We start from the raw sequence: 20,421 nt of genomic DNA, 5'->3' as shown, positions 1-20,421 counted from the left end.
AAGCATCAGAGAGAGAGAGAGGGAAGAAGATATAAAGACAGAGATAGATGCAGATTGAGTAGAGAAAGAAAAAGATACAAATACAGAGATGGTGAGAAAGCAAGAGAGAAGCTATTTTATGACATTCTTCATTTGACAGGGTAGCAGAGGGATTCACAGTAGGTCAACATTCGTGAACGATCCCGGTTCTAGTTTAATTAAACTTAATTTCTCATTTCCAGCGTCGGAACAACACTGGTATCAGTAGATCCAGTTTGAGTGGAGGAAGAGGATTCTCCACTGTTTTCGTTAAGTCTGCAAACACACTGCTGTCTGGATGCCAACTCCTGCTTTCCCAATTTATGCCTCTTCCTTCTTGGACATACCACATGCAAATTTCTCCGGCTCCAAGCAGACAGCTCTCCATTCAAGGCCCTCCGCTAGGGAAGCTGGCCTGAGAGTGCACCCTGGGATATACATACATTTCACTGAAGAATTCCCTTTCAGCTTCTCAAGTGCACTATGGATCTGCAGAGGATTTTAACCCCTGCAGTTTTTAGTTTGTCCCTTTCAGACAAAGGATGTTGCTTGTCCCTTTGTGAGGCTTTACGGGATTCTGTAACTTATTTTTTAATTTCTTTCTTAGAAATCATTGCAATACCTCCACACTTAGTGCATTATTTATTTTACAAGTAAGTTATCTCTCAGATAAAAATATTCTAATAAGCTAACAGGCAGCTTCAGGCTCATTAATTAGAAGCCATAAATGTGCAGACTATGTAATAAGGTTCCCCCAGAATATTCTCTTCTCCTGAAAGAGAATCTATAGCAATGCACATCTTTAATAATAACTGCAAAAGCTAACTTACTAACCAATTTGATATCAGCTGCAGTTTTGGGGGGTCTTTTATTTGTTCATTTCAGATTTAAGAGTGTGTTACTGAGGGCCAGCCTGTGCCTGGTGTTTAAGATAGTTGGATCCCATATGACTGACTACATGATTCAAGTCCTAGACCCAGCAGCTTGAAAAAATATACCAGGCGCATTCACGTGACTGCCCAAAAATCCCAAGAGGAGAATGGGAGAATGGAGAAGGGATTGCAGCATGGCCATCTCTCCCTAGGGGATGATTTCCCACTTTCTTTCTTTCTCTCTCTCTCTCTCTCTCTCTCTCTCTCTCTCTTTCTCTGTGTGTGTGTGTGTGTGTGTGTGTGTGCGAGAGAGAGAGAGAGCATGTGTGGCAAGCACATGTTCCTTATAATAAAAAAAAAAAAAGAGTGTTATTGAAATGGGCAAGAGTTAAGGACTGTAGTGCCGTATTTGAGGTACTCTATACAGATTTCACCCCCAAACTTAGTAAGGTTAACATGTATCACTTAATTCAGAGCAGACAGTTCTTGGCTGGTTATTTTGATGAATAATAAGATGACATAAGAGATCCGAATATTAGACAAACTCAGACCTTCAGCCATAACATTATCACTCACGTAAAAGCAAAGCACTCCGCCTTTCCATTCACATGCTCTGCTCTCACCTGACGAGCAGCGTAGCTTCCGGGGGATCCCGGATATCGTTCTCTCAGCAGTGGTCGTAAGTCCTTTTGCCACATTTCAGAAATACTGGTGCCTTCTGCAATGTGCTGAAGAGACGATGAATTCAGAATGGCTGGTTGGTGATGATCCTGAGGATTAAACAAAATCATTTCATCGGTTATCATTTCATATGTTGAGGACTAACCCTGACATATTTCTAACTAGTTGCTTTAAATTTCAAAATAAAGAGATAACTTTTATGTTGTATTTAGTAAACTAAACTAAACGATCTAAACTAAGATTTCTAAGTGTAAGGGGCTAATTTTACAGTTGATAATTCTTTTCTTTTTTGAGAGAGACATTTTTGCTATAGAGTGTGTGCACTCCCCAGAGAGACAGAGAAAGCTGAGAGACAGAAAGTGAGAAATCACCCCCCAGCAGGATGGCCATACCACAATCCCTTCTCCTTCATTCTCCTCTTAGGATTTTGGACATGGTTGCACATGCTCCCAGCTTGAGTTTCAAGACACCAGGTAGAGAGCTCGAACAGTGGTCAAGCATGTGGGAGTCCAGCAACATGACATTACATTATCTACTGGTCCCTACAGTTGATAATTCTTAAAAAAATAAATAAATAACATAATGCTTTAAACCTGATAAGTAATATTTCACACTTACTACCCATGTAAATCTTTATGATCGTCTATACAACTTTTTGTAAGACTGAGATTTTTTAATATCAATTATTGGTCCTCTATTCTTTGAAATACCAATATTTGCTCAGCCCGGTGGCAAAGTTAGTAGCAAATTGAACTGCATTGCTGGAAGCCACAGAGCCACTGAGAATTCAGACCCTGAGTTGACCTGAAAACACATTTTGGTGGGTGTGCAACTATCCAAGATCTTGAAGCGTTGGAGGGTCAAGGAAAGGGGATCTCAGGGTGATGAGACCTTGTCAATAGTGTTTCTCTGTCTTCCCCCCCGCCCGCCGTGTTTGTGCATGTGCACTCTATCCAGAATAAAATAAGCCTAATATTTATGAAACTGCAGCCAACAAAATAACATACTTTGTTAGCATAATTACTTCATAAAACTACTGTCTTAGAGTCAGAGACACTGTTTTCAAAGATTTTAGCTGCCATTTATAGGTCATATGACCTCAATCAGGTCCCTTAAATTTGCATCCCCCACAAAAACTAATGAAGGAATTTGATCTAGATCTCAAGTATTCAATATGGTAGCCAGTAACCACAGGTGAGTATTAAGGGCTTGAAATGTAGCCAGTTGAATTGAGATGTTTTAAGTGTAATATATACATTGGACTTGGAAGACTTAGTATGAAAAAGGTAGACTGTTTCATTAATAATTTTTATAGTGACTACATGTTGAAATTATACCTTTTTCATCTATTGGATTAAATTTTATTCTTAAAATTAATTTCACCTGATTTCATTTTACTTTTTTAATGTAGCTACTAGAAAACATTTAATTACCTATGTACTTCCCATTAAAAATTTCTGTTGGACAGCACTAACTCAAATAATTGTTATAATTCCTTTTAGCCCACACTTGATGATTCTATAGCCCATTAAATGATAAACTTCTTATCTTCAGTTAAAATTATTTTAATAACCTACTAATATTCTTAGGTATACTTATTTATTAGCTAAGTGAACACTTATAAATGTAAATAAACATTATATTCAAATCTGTACGTCAGAGATGACTTTACACGTGCCGTATTTTCTTATAATGCTAGTAGAGATGAATCACTCATTGGTTACATATTTACTAGACACTTCATGATGGAGTATGTTATACCTCCTCAAAGAGAAGTGAATTATCGATCAGATGACTTCTTCCTTAGGGAAACGATGATGGTAACATAAAGATATTGAAGGATCTGGAATGCAAAACAGAAACTGGGAGGAGCATTGTCCATTGTCCAGTTCCTTCCTTGACAAGTGTTGGTTGAATATGCTTAAGCAATGTGGGTATTTTCACACCACGTGAAGACGTCCCATGGCTGGTGAGAAACTGGAGTTAGAGAATGCTTGTTGCCTCATTACTCATCATTACCTACACTTTGAGATAGCCCAGCTATCCTCTCCGGTATTTATCACGCAGAGGGATCTGGCTGTGGACTTGGGCACACCATCTGAACTCAGCACCCCGCCTCTAACTGGCTGTACCATATTAAGGGTGGAGGAAATAATACCTACATCATAGGGTAATCAGAATGAACTGACCTAATGTATGTGAACTACTGTAGTAAGTATGCAGTGTGTTAGTTCTATAAATTCCCTGTTATCAAACACTATAGGGGTTAAGAATTTTAGAGCTAAAAAAGTCACTCAGAGGTCACCTAATCCAGCCTCCTTGATTTATATTGGTGCAAACTGAAGTTCCTAGAAACCAGCTAATTTCCCAAGGTCCTAGGAGAGTTACAGGTAGGTTAACAAGGTCTGTGGATTCCCAATCCCAGGTTACTTCTACTCTTCCCATCTGTGCACTCACAGTTTACTCCTGAATGTTGATGTTGTGCCTGAATATTTTAAGCTTTCTATCTGTTTACTGGTAATACATTTATAAATATTTTTTTCTTGGGACCAGCAGGTGTCATAGTGATTATGGCACTGAACTCCCACACAGTTTGAGTCCCGGACCCGGTGGCTTGAAAATCACACCGGGTGTGTGTGTATGCATGCTCAAAATTCCAGAAGGAGAATGGAAGAGAAGGGATTTTGGCATGGCCATCCCCTCCAGGGGGTGATTTCTTACTTTCCTTCTCACTGTTTCTCTCTGCCTCTCTTCAGTGAGTACATGCATCCTATGGTGAAAACCTTTAAAATACATAGTTTTTCTTAATAAATCTGTCACTATAGCCTTTAAATTCCTCCATACTTCCAGGCTCTAAATCATATTCCATCTTTGTTTTAGTTTTTGCTTTTGTTTTGAGAGAGAGTTTTTATTTGCTATAGGGCACATGCACTCGCCAAAGAAACAGAGAGACAGAAAGCAAGAAATCCCCCTCCCCCGAGAGGGTGGCCACACCACAGTCCTTTCTCATCCATTATCCTCTCAGATTTTGGGCATGCACACACATGTCCACCTGTCATGAATTGTAAGCTTCCAGGTCCAGAATTTTAACCAAGGTCAACTGTGGGGGACGGGGAGGGAGAGGGGCTAGGTAGCCATCACACCATCTGCTGGTCCCAGTCATGTTAGATCTTAGTAGAACTTGGAGATGAAGCTAAAGACAAAGGAATAGAAATGTAAAATGGGAGAAGAAGAAAATGGAAGCAAAAGGTGGGAGACTTTCATGGTTAATTATTACTTAATCCAGCCCACAGGTTTAGTCTCTCCCACTGTCTCACGAGATCCATGAAATGTCACTGGCCCCCATTAACCATGCTTCAGCCACCCTGGCATCTGGCCAGACCCCAAAGTACTCTGAGGTTCTGCCCCTGGGTGACCTTGGCATCTGCGGTTCCTTCTGCCTTACGGGCTATTTCTCTTCCTCTTTACCTGGCTAACAGCAGCTCTTCAGGCTGCAGCGTGAAGGCCCTTGTGTGATTACTTTCTTATGTCTGTATTTCACACAAATGGTCAGTTCCATGAGGGCTGAAACTATCTTTCTTATTTACCACTCTTCAAAGCATCTGGTTCATATATTGAGTACACAATAACTACCGGTCAAATTCACCAACTCAGAAATCAACAGGTGAACTATTTTCTAAAACTATTTTTGCTAAAACTGTGTTTACATAGTAATAGCGTAAAATAAGCATTCTTGCCAGCCTAAACACCAGATCAGTTGAATGTACACCATCAATTATAAGGATGAGAGAGGCGCATGGCCACCAGCTGCAGGGCCAACACAGGCTATGGTTCGATATCACTGGGCTTTGTTGTTTCTGAAGGGCTGATGGTCCGTGGCCAACAACAGCAGGGTTGGCTCAGGACAGTCACTGTAACAAGAAGGGTTGTGCCCAAGGCTGTTTGATGAGTGATTCCTTTTCTATCTACTGGTGATTTCTCTATCCTAAAGCCCATCTGATCACTGTGGATGGAGTCCTTCACTTCATGTCCACAGTGAAGGGAAATCAAGCTCATGTGTTTTTTTTTGTTTGTTTTTTGTTTGTTTGTTTGTTTGGTTTTTTTGAGAGAGTTTTCACTGTAGGGCGCGTGCGCTCACCAGACAGACAGAGAGAGACATAGAGACAGAAAGCGAGAAATCACCCCCCAGGGGGGATGGTCATGCCGCAATCCCTTCTCCTCCATTCTCCTCTCGGGATCTTGGGCACGCACGCACACGCGCCCGGCGTGAGTTTTTTAAGCCACTGGGTCTGGGACACGAACCGCGGTCAACTACATGGGAGTCCAGCGACATAGCCATTACGCTAACTGCTGGTTCCCAAATCAAGCTCATGTTTAAACAATGATTTATAGAAGCTTCAAAGAATTTTTTAAATTTAAGAAAAATACAGGAATAAATAAATGCCCTCTATCAGGGATATTATGGATGAAACCCAGATGGCAAATAGCGCTACCCCAAAATACGTAATGGCTGAATAAAGGGTAAGTTCAACAAACAAGCCCACTGATGCTCATGAATATAAAGACTTACATGTGTTGGTCCTCAATACCTGGGCCATCTAAATAACACACTTCAGTAAAGAGCCCTCCCTGCTAGGGGGTGGTTTCTCTCTTTATCTGCCTCTCTGGGTACAAAGATGCCCCTGTGAAATCACAGATAGAAGCTTCCCAGTCACAAGGAAAGAGAAGAAACATAATCAGTTCATTAGTTAAGCCCTGCTGTTCATTAAAAGCCCTGTATAGGGACAGGAGGCAGGTAGTGGAGTAGAATCCATATAGGAAAAGCCCTGGGTTCCCATATTGGGACCTCCCTAAGGATGCTGGGCATGCATGCGTGCCTGTGATCCAGGTTGGCTGAGGTTGGGGGTGGATTGCAGCATGGAGACCCTACTGGGTGTCTCTCTCTCTCTCTCAAAAGAAATAAATCAGTAAGCTTTTTTTCTTTTAAAGCCTTGTATGAAAATACATTTGACTTTCCCAAACTAAACAGCATGCATTTAATTTTTAAATTACTTACTCTTATTTCTCGATTAATATAAAAATCTATGTGGAGATGAGAAAAATGAGCAAGGAAGTTGAGCTCAGCAGGAGTAAAGTAACCAAGGCAAAAATAGTGTTGAGCCCAATAATAAATGCAAACCCCAAGCTACTCTAGGTTTCTTTCAGTTAAAAGGTACTTAGACCATTTTCTATTGGTGCAGGCACTCTCGAAGGAATGAGGCTCTGTTACAGCCTCTGCCTTGTCTTTTCAATCAGGCAGGAAGGACAATAAGTCTGGTCTGGGTGACAACAATCTTTTGCTAAGAAAGTGTGAACTAAATATCCTGAAGCATCTCCTCTAGGCTAATCACATGGTGCTAGGCCAAAGAGGGGTTTAATTACATAATTTGCAGAGCTGGCCCAGCTTCCAGAGAGATCTGAGGTTCCAAATAATTCAACCAAAGGGCGATTGTTATTAAGTACAGCCAGTGCAAGTCCAGTCTCCATTTTACATGAGCATCTCCCAGACAGCCTTCACATTGACACCTCGGCCTCCCTGTAAAGTCAGCTCAACCGGCATTTACTGAACCCCTTCTGTGAGTGTCTGATGCCATTGACATTACAAAAGTCCTTGAGGAAGAGTTGGACACTAAGTGGTAAAACCTCTGTCTTTCCTAAATATGAGTGGCCCTCTGCTTAAAAACAGATCCATGCAGGCTTCAAACACAATACAGGGTCAAACCTCTGTCCCCTCACTTACTAGTTGGGACTAGGAAAAGGTTCCTTATCTGTAAAATAAATGTCAAAGGGTCAGGTCATGGTGCAGTGGAAAGGTCTTGCGTTCACATCCCAGACCACCCTGAGCATGATGAGTAGCCGTGCCCTAGGATCAGGTCTAGCCGAGACTGGAGATGGATCATGGTGTGAGGACCCTGTTGGGTGTGCCTATCTCCATGTGTCTGTCTGTCTCTCTCTGTCTCTCTTTCTTTTTCTCTGTGTCTGTCTGGCTTATGGAAGAAATAAATAAATACACTTTTTAAACAAATAGATGTCATAGTATTTACCTACCAGATGGTAGAGACTCTAATATATTTTGTCTTTTCCCACTAGGCACACCCAACCCACGCTGACCTCTTTGTCTCTGACTTTGAGTCTCCATTGTTACTTCTAGAGAATCTTTGGGCATAGAAGAGTGATAGCTAAGGTTCCTGTGGAGGAAGGGGACCCTCAGGACATTTATAGGACATGTGGTTCCAGAAGCAGAAGACCGTGAAATGCTGGAGAAAGCAGTTAACACTGTCAGACTTGAGCCTGGAGCAGGTCTTCTCAAAGAATCCAACTCCCATGTGTGTGAAGAAACCTGCCCCTCCACCTCCAATAAGACTTGACCCTTTCTACTTCACCTTTGTTATAATGAAAGAAAAGTGTACCAATTAAAATACATTGGGTTCTAGCTTTACAATTAAGAAAGTGGACAAACAACTAAATATTCAAGAATAAGGAAATAGTTCAATTATGGAGTGATAATGATTTTGCAATCATCAAATGTTGCTCCTATGAATTTTATTGGTGTAAGGTAACATACGAACTATTAAGCAATATAGCAAGATATAAAGCTATATATGCAGCACAATCTCTAGTATAAAATATTCATGTGTGTTTATTTTTAAAATAAACAAATAACCTTTAGCAAGCATTTACCATCAGGCAGTCATTGTGTTAGAGTGCTTTGCGTGGACTAACTCATTCATCCTCATAAAAACTTATAGATTGGTTTAATTATTATCCATCTCTATACATGTAAATATAAATACATACATACATTTATGTGTGTGTGTATATATGTGTATATATATATATTTACATATATAAATATATATGTATGTGTATGAGAGAAAGAGAGATTAGAAACCAAAACACTGAAATTATTAACAGCAATTATCTCTGAGTAGTGAGATTATGGGTAATGTTAGTTTTTTCATATGCTTTTTTGTATTTTCCAAGTTTTCTAAAGTGAATACATTAACTCCATAATTAAGAGACTTCAGGGACCAGCAGTTGGCATAATGGCTATGTCACTGGACTCTCATGTAAGTCGACCATGGTTCGAGTCCCAGACCCAGTGGCTTAAACTCACACCGGGCACGTGTGTGTGCATGCCCAAGACCCCAAGAGGAGATGGAGGAGAAGGGATTGCGCTGTGGCCATCCCCCCTTGGGGGGGGGTGATTTCTCTCTGTCTCTGTCTTTCTGGCGAGCACATGCGCCCTATAAGCAAAAACCTCTCAAAATAAAAAAAAAAAGAGAGAGAGACTTCAATAGAAGCCATACATTTAGGGTTTACTGAGCTAATATCTTCTTAAAAACATACAAAGCCCTTTCAACTGCCATCAGCCACTGACACCTAAAAGAGGACCAGCTTAATGAAATTCCTTCTATCACTGATTGGCAGAGTTGTAATAAAGGGATGGGCCGATACTAAAGGAATAGTGCCAGGAATCAAAGGGAGAGGGCAGGATTCAGAAGGAATATCCAGAAAAATGATGACCTTTCAGCTACCTGAGAAAAATCAAGGAAAAGAGAAAACATGGGGAGGACAAGGGATCATAAGCAAACTACTTATTTTGGCATGCCATTTAGAGTCAACCCTGGTCCAGAAAGGTCACCTTCCTCTGCCCCTCCAACCTCTGCCTCACCCCACACACCGGGACTTGCTGGTCACTGTTCTGAGAACATCAGCCAGGACTCACCTACCTTAAAGAAGAGAGAAAAAGAGGAGAGGAAAGATCAGGGCTTAAGCCAAATCCTCCCTCTCCAGTTTGCTGGGGTAATAGTCGAGTTTCCTCCCATGCATATTGGGGATGAATGTACCCTCCTCACAGAGCCCTGTGACATTTAAATGAGATTGGCATGTGTAAATATGAAAGATGTCTGGTACTCAGATGCCAGTGCCCTTCCATAAACATCTGTGGGCCCTCCGGGGACTGTAGTAATCACTTCTATGGGACAATATCACCTCGATGAAAAAAAAAAAAAAAAAAGGAACGGTTTCTAGGCTTCACTTAACCAAATCGTCGACCTAAGAACACAGTCCTAAACTAGGATTGCCGGTTGTTTACATATTAGATGTCACTGAAAGAGACACACCTCTATTTCAAAACAAAGAAAATGGATTTCAAAACTGATGCTGCCTTTACCACACCGCACCTGTTGGCAAACCCATGTGCCAAAGGTATATCTCGCCTGATTAAAACTGTCACCTGCCATAAAAAGCAGAGAGGCAAGTGTTTAGCGTGGGAGATGATTCCCAGGCTGCAAGCTGCAGCTGGCACCGAGAAGAGATTATGAAGAATGAGAGGGCAAGGAACAGGAAACCAGGAAACGTCATGGCTGATGGTCACGTGCTTCCACCACGTGCTCCGTGTCCGCTACCATTTAAACGCATTCCGTTTCCAAGTTGAAATTGATTAAAAGCTTCTGAAAATAAATATAAAGGAGATTCATGTTTTCAAAGACACTCCACAAAAGTTCAATTCTGTTTATTTTAACGCATCTACTAATATCCCCCACCTGCACCAGCCTAGCCTACACACATGATCCCTCCTGAGCAGCTCATTCAGGAACACTTTCCATCTCATGTATTCCCGAGGTGTATCCCTAAGATGCATGTGTGATCCACATTCTGGCTTTGAATATCTTCTCCCCAAATGCTAAGCAGTAAGGTGAAAAGACTTCTTCATGGGTAGAACTGACCCATGGGAAGTTGTTTTATTTATAATGAAGTTACTCTTGCATTGACTTCCCTCACCCCTGTGTGGTTCCTTGTGGCACGTTGGCCCCATGGGTAACTGGGGTCTGCTCTGACCTTCGAATAGTGAAGCAAATTAAGCTTGAGCGAGAGAACCAAGGGGGCTATTCATATCCACATGGGTGTGGCTGGCGAAGTGGGCTTTCACCACGTGCCCTGTATACCAAAGTCCGAGTAAATACAGGCCTAATGTAACTATTAAAAGATCTGCCCAAGGGACCCGCAGATGACATAATGGTAATATCACTGGACTCCCGCATGGTCGACAGCAGTTCAAGTCCCAGACCCAGCAGCTTGAAACTCATGCAGGGCGTATTTGCATGCATGCCCAAAATCCTGAGAGGAGACTAAAGGAGAAAGGACTGGAGTGTGGCCATCCCCCTGGGGAATGCTATCTCGCTTTCTGTCTCTGTCTCACCAGCAAACAGCTCATGCCCTATAGCAAAATCTCTCTAAAGAAAAAAAAAAAAAACTGCCTAAGAATGTTGTCAAAGTGTATCTCCTTTTACTTTGCTGTTTCTCTTAGTTTCTTTAAAAGTATACTAGTTTACTCCACTACCATTCATATTTGCACAAGGCCTTAGCAATCGCAGATTTCAAAACGGTTACACAAGAGAAGGAAATCATTGTGAATCAATTTACTTCACACCGAGGAAACTTGCCTACACTTTGATCTTCGGTTCCTTACATGACATCTCCACCTATAACCCGATATGTTTCTCTGAAAATAGCATGTACCCTTCTTGAGGAAAGAAAATGTTTTCAAGTTGAACAGATCTCGTTAAGGTCTTTCCCTGCGCCACTCGAACATCTAAAACAAACATGTAACACACGTCCATCCTGAGAGTGCAAGGAAACTTCCACATCTCCAGAGCATCCCTGGATGCAGCAGTGGGGAAGTCGTGGGCACACCCCCAGGCGCACCCCAGCGGCTCGGCTCGGGGTGCGGGGACGGCTGGGCTCGCGGGTCCCGAGTGGGTGGCGACGCCGCGATGCGTCCTCACCTCCCTGCTCTGAAGCCGGCAGCCAGACCCATTTCCTGTGCCGATCAGCACCCACCCCAGACCGCAGCCAGGGGAGGCGGGTAACATCACCCAGGCCCCTGGGCTCCCGAAAGCAACCTCAGCCCAAGACCGGCGGAGGTATCCTAACCAGGACGCAGCGCCGCGACTCCTCCGGGCCCCAGCGCGGGGTGCGGGTACCCAGGGTGGGGGGCACCGGCTCTGCCTGGGCAGGAGCCGGTCAGGTACAGTCCCGCCGAACGCTCACCTTCTCCTGCGTCCAGTCTGCGTCGTCCGGACGGACGCCCCGGGCTGCCAGGGGCAGGGCGGCCAGTAGCAGCAGGTGGAGTTTGCCCACGACGCGCCAGTGCCTGCCGCCTGCCATCTCTCCAAGGCTGTCTAGACACTGATTCCCCGGGCCGCCAGCGGTCACGAGCCCGGGAACGCGCGTCCTTCGCCTTCCCACTTCCCCACCCTTGGGTCGACTGCGCCCGCCTCCCCATCGCCTCCCGGTCGCCTCCAGCTGCGTGGCGCAGGCCAGAGCGGCAGCCCTCCTCCGCCCGACCTGAGCTGACGCGGGGGCTGGGCCGCCCTGGGTGACACAAGCTTTGAATCCAAGGGAACAAGGACTACCACTTCCTCCTCTTGGAGAGGATGGAAAAAAGGAAGGAAGAGACACGGAAGAGGTTGTTATGATCTCCGCTGCGGTCACAGGGAACAGAAAGGGGAGGAAGGTTCCTTAGACCTTGCAGGCTTCCGAAGTGCGTTGCCACCACTCTTTGAGACGGGGTGGACAGAGAACGAACGTTTCCTGTGAATGCTCTGTGCCACCCACTGACCTGGATACTTTCCCCGGCCCCTTATTTAATCTTCTAGTCCCTTTTTACAGATGAGGAAACCGAGGTGCTCCCTGCAGCAGTCCTGGACTGGAACCCTCAAGGAAAAGCAATTCCTCTGTAACAGTACGTCTGTATCTTGTCTTAATTTTCTCCTGACACAGGCTCACCTTACAGGAGACAAACCAATATAGTCCCAAATTGAGAGGTAGTGTTGAAAGAATTATCCGGAACAAATGAGATCTAAGATATTAACAGTGTCTATTCACACAGTCATCACCAATGCAGACACCCCCCAACACCTCTCACCACCTCAACAAGGAAAAAGTGAAAAACAATTGTGTTTACGTAACATTACATGTCATTGTTATCAGATAATCCAGGGAGAAAATTCCCAATTTTGTCTATAGGTCTCTGGTCTAAATTGTCAGGAAAGTTACATCACTATTCTCTTTTTCTTCCTTGGTGAAGGTCAGGGCTTGGTGCAGAGTTTTAGTAACATCAAGTTCCCAGAAAAATCAAAATAAACACATTGAAACAGAAGTATTTCCTAGAGAGCAAAGGTTCGAAGGCGATAAAGCCGGCCAGAAGGCCCTCCCATTCTGTCTTCCCAAGTTTAGCCGTAAGGGGGAGCTGTCAAAAAGACACAAGGGTGGCCTGGGAATACCCTGTTCTGCGCCCCTTGGAGCCACAGAGGAAGACGGAATGGAAGCATTTCCTTTGCTGATGTTCCAAACTGCTAGCCCTAAGCATGCCTGAAAGTTTTCAGTGACAGTTTAAATCTCCAGGCTTAAATAAAATTAAATGGCTTCTTTATTAAATCCATGGATAGTTCTGATCACTGGACCACTTCAGAACTTCTACTGGGGCGATCCATATTCAAAACAAAACCACAGTCACATTTCCCAATATATTCCTCTCTTACTGCTTAGGCCATTAGTTTCCTGACTGGCTGGATAATAAAGAGCCTAATTGTTTTTCTTACTCTATTACCTTTTTATCTTTTCACAACATGATTCCTCGAAGAAAGAGGTAGAAACAGCAAGCCTATAAGAAAGAAAATGTGAAAGATAATCCCATGCTAAATATTAATCTAAGCAATACAAAATAAGAAATATGGGGATACTTAAGCTAAAATGTTAACACGTAATTTGATGATTTTTTGTTTATTCCCTCCAGTTCTCTGGTGTTGGTTATATTTAAGCCAATAAGATGCTGTTGCACTTTGAGATCTACAGGAAGCAAACTCTGAGACAGTTTAGCATGCAGGATGTGTGTTAGGGTGTGCCCTTGGACAAACCCTGCGGGAGGAAGGAGGAGGAACAGGACAGGCAGAGGGAGAAGTTAGCAGCAGAGCAAGTTAGCAGCAGAGCTGGCCAGACAGCCCAATCTGAGGAGCCCTGGGGCTGTTACAACCAAACCCAATGGGGCTTGATCCTCCCCCACCCACCATGGAATCACTTCCTACCAGCAGCTCCAGAGCCTAAAGAACTGATGGCTACATCAGGAGGCATTCCAAAAGTTGGAGCAGTTTTTCCCTGAAGGGAGATCTGAGCAGTGCCTCTCAGTATCCACTGCAAACGCACCCATATGATGTATCTCATACAAATCTAAAACGTTCATATAGTGACACCAATTTGAATAAATTGTGTTCTATCCATGTGGGCATTTCCAACAACTTTCTGCAAATCTTGAGATCCAACGCAGCTATGTATGTATACTTACCTTTCTTTTTTTTTTCTTTTTTTTTTAAATTTGCTGTAGGGCAGGTGCACTCACCAGGGAGACTGAGAGAGAGAGAGACAGACAGAAAAAGTGAGAAAGCACTCTGGAAGGGGGATGGTCATGCACAATCCGTTCTGCTGCATTCTCGTCTCCGGATTTTGGGCACACATACGCAGCAAGGTCTGGGATTCACACCACATAGTTGGCCATGTAGGATACTGCCGCCTTAACCAACACGCCACCAAGCTGGCCTCAAACACTTGTCTTTTTTTAACAGCTCTATTGATATACAGTTGAAATACATTGAACTGGACATATTTAAAGTATGTAATGTGATGACTTTTAACATATGGATACACCCATGAAACCACATCCTCATCAAGAAAATGAACATATTGGGAACCAGCAGTTGGCGTAATGGCTATGTCGCTGGACTCCCACGTAGTCGACCGCGGTTCAGTCCCAAATTGAGAGGTAGTGTTGAAAGAATTATCCGGAACAAATGAGATCTAAGATATTAACAGTGTCTATTCACACAGTCATCACCAATGCAGACACCCCCCAACACCTCTCACCACCTCAACAAGGAAAAAGTGAAAAACAATTGTGTTTACGTAACATTACATGTCATTGTTATCAGATAATCCAGGGAGAAAATTCCCAATTTTGTCTATAGGTCTCTGGTCTAAATTGTCAGGAAAGTTACATCGCCATTCTCTTTTTCTTCCTTGGTGAAGATCAGGGCTTGGTGCCGAGTTTTAGTAACATCAAGTTCCCAGAAAAATCAAAATAAACACATTGAAACAGAAGTATTTCCTAGAGAGCAAAGGTTCGAAGGCGATAAAGCCGGCCAGAAGGCCCTCCCATTCTGTCTTCCCAAGTTTAGCCGTAAGGGGGAGCTGTCAAAAAGACACAAGGGTGGCCTGGGAATACCCTGTTCTGCGCCCCTTGGAGCCACAGAGGAAGACGGAATGGAAGCATTTCCTTTGCTGATGTTCCAAACTGCTAGCCCTAAGCATGCCTGAAAGTTTTCAGTGACAGTTTAAATCTCCAGGCTTAAATAAAATTAAATGGCTTCTTTATTAAATCCATGGATAGTTCTGATCACTGGACCACTTCAGAACTTCTACTGGGGCGATCCATATTCAAAACAAAACCACAGTCACATTTCCCAATATATTCCTCTCTTACTGCTTAGGCCATTAGTTTCCTGACTGGCTGGATAATAAAGAGCCTAATTGTTTTTCTTACTCTATTACCTTTTTATCTTTTCACAACATGATTCCTCGAAGAAAGAGGTAGAAACAGCAAGCCTATAAGAAAGAAAATGTGAAAGATAATCCCATGCTAAATATTAATCTAAGCAATACAAAATAAGAAATATGGGGATACTTAAGCTAAAATGTTAACACGTAATTTGATGATTTTTTGTTTATTCCCTCCAGTTCTCTGGTGTTGGTTATATTTAAGCCAATAAGATGCTGTTGCACTTTGAGATCTACAGGAAGCAAACTCTGAGACAGTTTAGCATGCAGGATGTGTGTTAGGGTGTGCCCTTGGACAAACCCTGCGGGAGGAAGGAGGAGGAACAGGACAGGCAGAGGGAGAAGTTAGCAGCAGAGCAAGTTAGCAGCAGAGCTGGCCAGACAGCCCAATCTGAGGAGCCCTGGGGCTGTTACAACCAAACCCAATGGGGCTTGATCCTCCCCCACCCCCCATGGAACAGGACAGGCAGAGGGAGAAGTTAGCAGCAGAGCAAGTTAGCAGCAGAGCTGGCCAGACAGCCCAATCTGAGGAGCCCTGGGGCTGTTACAACCAAACCCAATGGGGCTTGATCCTCCCCCACCCACCATGGAATCACTTCCTACCAGCAGCTCCAGAGCCTAAAGAACTGATGGCTACATCAGGAGGCATTCCAAAAGTTGGAGCAGTTTTTCCCTGAAGGGAGATCTGAGCAGTGCCTCTCAGTATCCACTGCAAACGCACCCATATGATGTATCTCATACAAATCTAAAACGTTCATATAGTTGTAGGGCAGGTGCACTCACCAGGGAGACTGAGAGAGAGAGAGACAGACAGAAAAAGTGAGAAAGCACTCTGGAAGGGGGATGGTCATGCACAATCCGTTCTGCTGCATTCTCGTCTCCGGATTTTGGGCACACATACGCAGCAAGGTCTGGGATTCACACCACATAGTTGGCCATGTAGGATACTGCCGCCTTAACCAACACGCCACCAAGCTGGCCTCAAACACTTGTCTTTTTTTAACAGCTCTATTGATATACAGTTGAAATACATTGAACTGGACATATTTAAAGTATGTAATGTGATGACTTTTAACATATGGATACACCCATGAAACCACATCCTCATCAAGAAAATGAACATATTGGGAACCAGCAGTTGGCGTAATGGCTATGTCGCTGGACTCCCACGTAGTCGACCGCGGTTCGTGTCCCGGACCCGGTGGCTTAAAACTCACGCCGGGCGCATGTGCATGCGTGCCCAAGATCCCGAGAGGAGAATGGAGGAGAAGGGATTGCGGCGTGACCATCCCCCCTGGTGGGGTGATTTCTCGCTTTCTGTCTCTATGTCTCTCTCTGTCTGTCTGGCGAGCGCACGTGCCCTACAGTGAAAATCTCTCCAAAAAAAAAAAAAAAGAGAATGAACATATTCATATATTCTTGATAAATATGTTTATCAAGACCTCACCCCCCTGAGGTTCCATCTGTTTCTTCATTGTCTATTCATCCCAAACCAAACCCAAACAGCCATCTATCAGCCATTCTCACTCTGTCTTTGAAAAATTGTTTCACCATCTTATACTACCACAAGTAGTGTGTGAGCATTTCAGTTACTCCACACCCACATCAATATTTGATATAGTCAATCTTTCATTTTAACCACTTGGTGATTGAGCTCACTGATTTCTCTACTGTATTTCTGTTCTTTCTTTTCCATTGATTCTATTATTTATAATTTCCTTTCTTCTGCTTACTTTGAGTTTACTTTGACACTCCCCCTAACCTTAATCTATTTAAGTTTCATAAAATGGAAGCTTAGATCATTAACTTGCAACAGTTTATATTTTCTAACAAAAGGTCTTTAGGGCCGGCTCTATGGCCTGGTGGTTAAGGCAGGCAGATCCCACATGGCCAACTACGTAGTTTGATTCAAGACCTGGTGGCTTGAGAAACATTCCGGGTTCATGTGCATGTGTGCCCAAAATCCCAATAGATAGAGGAGAAAGGATTGAGAAGTGGCCATTTCCCTCAAAAAAAAATATATATATATGTGTATATACACATATATATATATTTTTTTTCATCATCATAATTTCTCAAGTGTTATGTCAGCTACATCTCAAAAATTGTGGTATGTTGAGTGTTTGCTTTATTGTAATTTGAAGTACTTTTTAGCTACCCTTTGATTTCTTCTTTTACTCAAAGGTTATTTAAATTGTGTTATTTAGGGGCCAGCACCTAGCTCAGCAGTTAAGGGATCCACATCCCACATGGCCAACTGAGATTTGAGTCCTGGTTCTAGTGGCTTGAAGAACCAATGCCAGGCACATGTATGGGTATGCCCAAAATCTTGATGGGATGGAGAAAAAGTCTTTGCAGTGTAACTGCACCCCATTGTGGGGGATTCTCTCTCTCTCTCTCTCTCAAGTGCACACAGCCTTGGGCAATCAATCAGTCAATTGTAGTATTTAGTTTCCAAACAACTGAGAATTTCCCTGATATCTTTTTGTCATTGGTCTCAAATTTTATTTCATCATAGTCAGTGATAAGTCCTTTTATTTTTTTGAGAATTGTTTTATAGCTCATAATATGATCTATCTTGATAAATGTTACCTTGTCCATGTGAAAAGAATGTGCATTCCATTGTTATTGGACAGAATATTCTAGAAATATCCATGAGGTCAAAGTAGCTAATCATCATAGAATAACCAATTTTCTGTCCAGCTGTCTTATCGATTATTGAGAGTGGTGTTGACATTTCTGACTAACTTGTGGATTTGCCTACTCTTTTCAGTTCTTTCATGTATTTCTAAACTTATTAAGTGCATAAGCATTTATGATTGCAACATTTTCTTAACAAATTAATTTCTTATTATGAAAGGACCCTTTTGTACATGGTAATAATCTTTGCTTTGAGCTATTTTTTTTTCCTAATGTGAGTTTAACCATTCCAACTTCTTATGATTAGTGTTAGTAATGGTATATTTTTTATTTACATATAAACTAGACTTACTGACCCAGCCTCTGTGGCACAGTTAGTAGCAAACAATACTGCAATTCTAAAAGCTACATGCCTACTGCAGTTCAAGTCACCAGCCCAGCTGACCTGAAAACACATCAAGATTCTAGAGCAAAATGGAGAACTGAAGAAAGAGGATTGCAATGTGACTAGATCCTGTGAAGGGTATGCTTCTCTCTCTCATGTCTCTCTCTCTCTCATGCACTTTATCATGAATAAAAACTGAATTTTTTATGGACTTGTAGATAACATATGATTAGGTCTTGTTTTGACTTTTTTTCTAACTGGACATCTCCAGCTTTTAAATGAGGTATTTAGATTACTTACATTTACTGTGATAATTGATATGGTCAAATTTAAATGTGTCACTCTGGTATTTGTTTTCTATGTGGTCTATCTGGTTTTTGCTCATTTTTTATTTTTTCTGATTATGCTGATTATTTTTTGTGACATCATTTTATCTCCTTTGTTAGACTTCCAGCTATACCTCTGTGTTTTTCTAGAATTATTCTTAAATTTTATTTATTAATTCATTTTTTAAATTTGACCAGAGAAAGACAGGGAGGGAGAGAAAATGGGAGAAAGCAAGCCACCATGTTTGGGACTCAAACCATGGTCAGCCATGTGGGAGTGTCCAGTATCTTAACCACCATGCCACCTGCTGAGCCCCCTACAGTTTTCCAAGAAGTCAGACACTAAAGAAATTTTTCAAAAAGAGTATTTAACAATTCCAATCTTCTCACTAAATTCTTTTTGTTTTAGAAAACAGGGGGTTTTTTTTCATGAAAATGTGTTATTTAACATGCAGTGCTTTATTATTTTTAAATAAGTCCATAATTTATAAAATATCTGTTTTAATTTTCAACACAAACTATATTGCAAATATAAGCTACATAAATAAAGACTATTTGTGGTCCTCAATAATTGTTACTAATGTAAGGAGTCCTGAGACCAAAACATTTGAAAACCACTGTGTTCAGTTTATTTTACCCAGAAGACAATACATTAAGGCAATGGTTCTAATTGTAACTACTCATTGGAATTATCTAGAGACCTGTTTCAGAAAATGGCGAAGTGTGAGTCCCATCGCCAGAGTTCCTGATGTGACTAGTCTGCTGTGCAGTCTGAGTATCGGGGTGCTTGAAACTCCCCAGGTGATTCCAATGTGTGGCCAGGACTGAGAACACTGCACTAAACCACACACTTTGAGAAATACATTAGCAAAAATTGTATAATCAGACTTGGGATATCATGAGCTAGCATGTTGTAGGATGGTTATTTTGTAAAGCCCTGAGGGTAACCGAGGATAACAGTGAAAGGGATTAGGGAACTGGGCCAGCCCTAGACAAACTGTGAAGTAGGGAGCTTAGATTCAAATCTCTCAACCTTTCCTCCCTCTCTTTACCCCTGCACAAGCCCCAAACTGAAGCACCCCGCCCTTTATTCCTTTAATAGTCAGCCAATGCAAAAAGGACCATATAATATTCCTGCTCAAACTTGTCCTCCACTGCTTTCAATAACAGAGTGAAATATAAAAATACTTCCTTCTGGAGTCCAGAGTCAGATTCTTGCTGCTCCTTAGAAATTTGGGGAATCTAGGGCCAATCCCATAGTGCAGTGGTTAAGTGCTATGCGTTGGGAACTGGCTCCCATGTGCCTGACTGCAGTTTGAATTTTGGCCCCAGCAGCTTGAGAAACATACCAGGTGCATGTGCGTGTGTGCCCAAAATCCCAACAGGGTGGCAAAATGGAGGAAAAAGGATTGCAGCACGTATGACCACATTCCCTTGGAGTGTTTTCTCTCTTTCTCTCTCTCTTTTGTTCTCTTTGGCAAGTGCACATGCCCTTTAGACCTTTTGAAAATAAGTACTAGAATGGCATATTATATTTGCATATAACTCATACACATCCTCCTATATAGTTTAAATCATCTCTAGGTTATGTATGACAACTAACACAACATAAATGTTACATTGTACCATTCAGGGAATAACGACCCCCAAAAAGTCTGTACAAGTTCAGTACAGAAACATTATGGACCTACGTACATGTGACCAATGACATAACATTGTTGATCCAGTTGATACAGAGGACTGACTATATAACTATAGTAAGAAAAGATAATTTTTTAAAGAATTATTTATTTACTTTTATTCATTCATTCATTTTATTTTAATTTGACCAGAGAGAGACACTGAG

The 20,421-nt window shown here is 42.3% G+C and overlaps 1 protein-coding gene across 1 annotated transcript in view; it reads right to left on the bottom strand.

The window, feature by feature from the left end:
• Positions 1 to 12,042, bottom strand: part of QPCT (glutaminyl-peptide cyclotransferase) — a 32,917-nt gene extending 20,875 nt beyond the window's left edge. The window contains exons 1-2 of the mRNA XM_006151342.2: positions 11,667 to 12,042; positions 1,514 to 1,660 (exon numbers count right to left, since the gene is read on the bottom strand). Of these exons, the coding sequence (XP_006151404.1) occupies positions 1,514 to 1,660; positions 11,667 to 11,783 (264 nt within the window). The 5' untranslated portion in view covers positions 11,784 to 12,042. The remainder of the gene's footprint in view (positions 1 to 1,513; positions 1,661 to 11,666) is intronic.
• Positions 12,043 to 20,421: the final 8,379 nt, after the last annotated feature.

This window comes from Tupaia chinensis, unplaced genomic scaffold (genome assembly GCF_000334495.1).
Source record: "Tupaia chinensis unplaced genomic scaffold, TupChi_1.0 Scaffold000317_1, whole genome shotgun sequence".
In the NCBI taxonomy this organism is placed as follows: Eukaryota; Metazoa; Chordata; class Mammalia; order Scandentia; family Tupaiidae; genus Tupaia; species Tupaia belangeri.
This window is presented reverse-complemented; position numbering and strand designations above follow the sequence as displayed.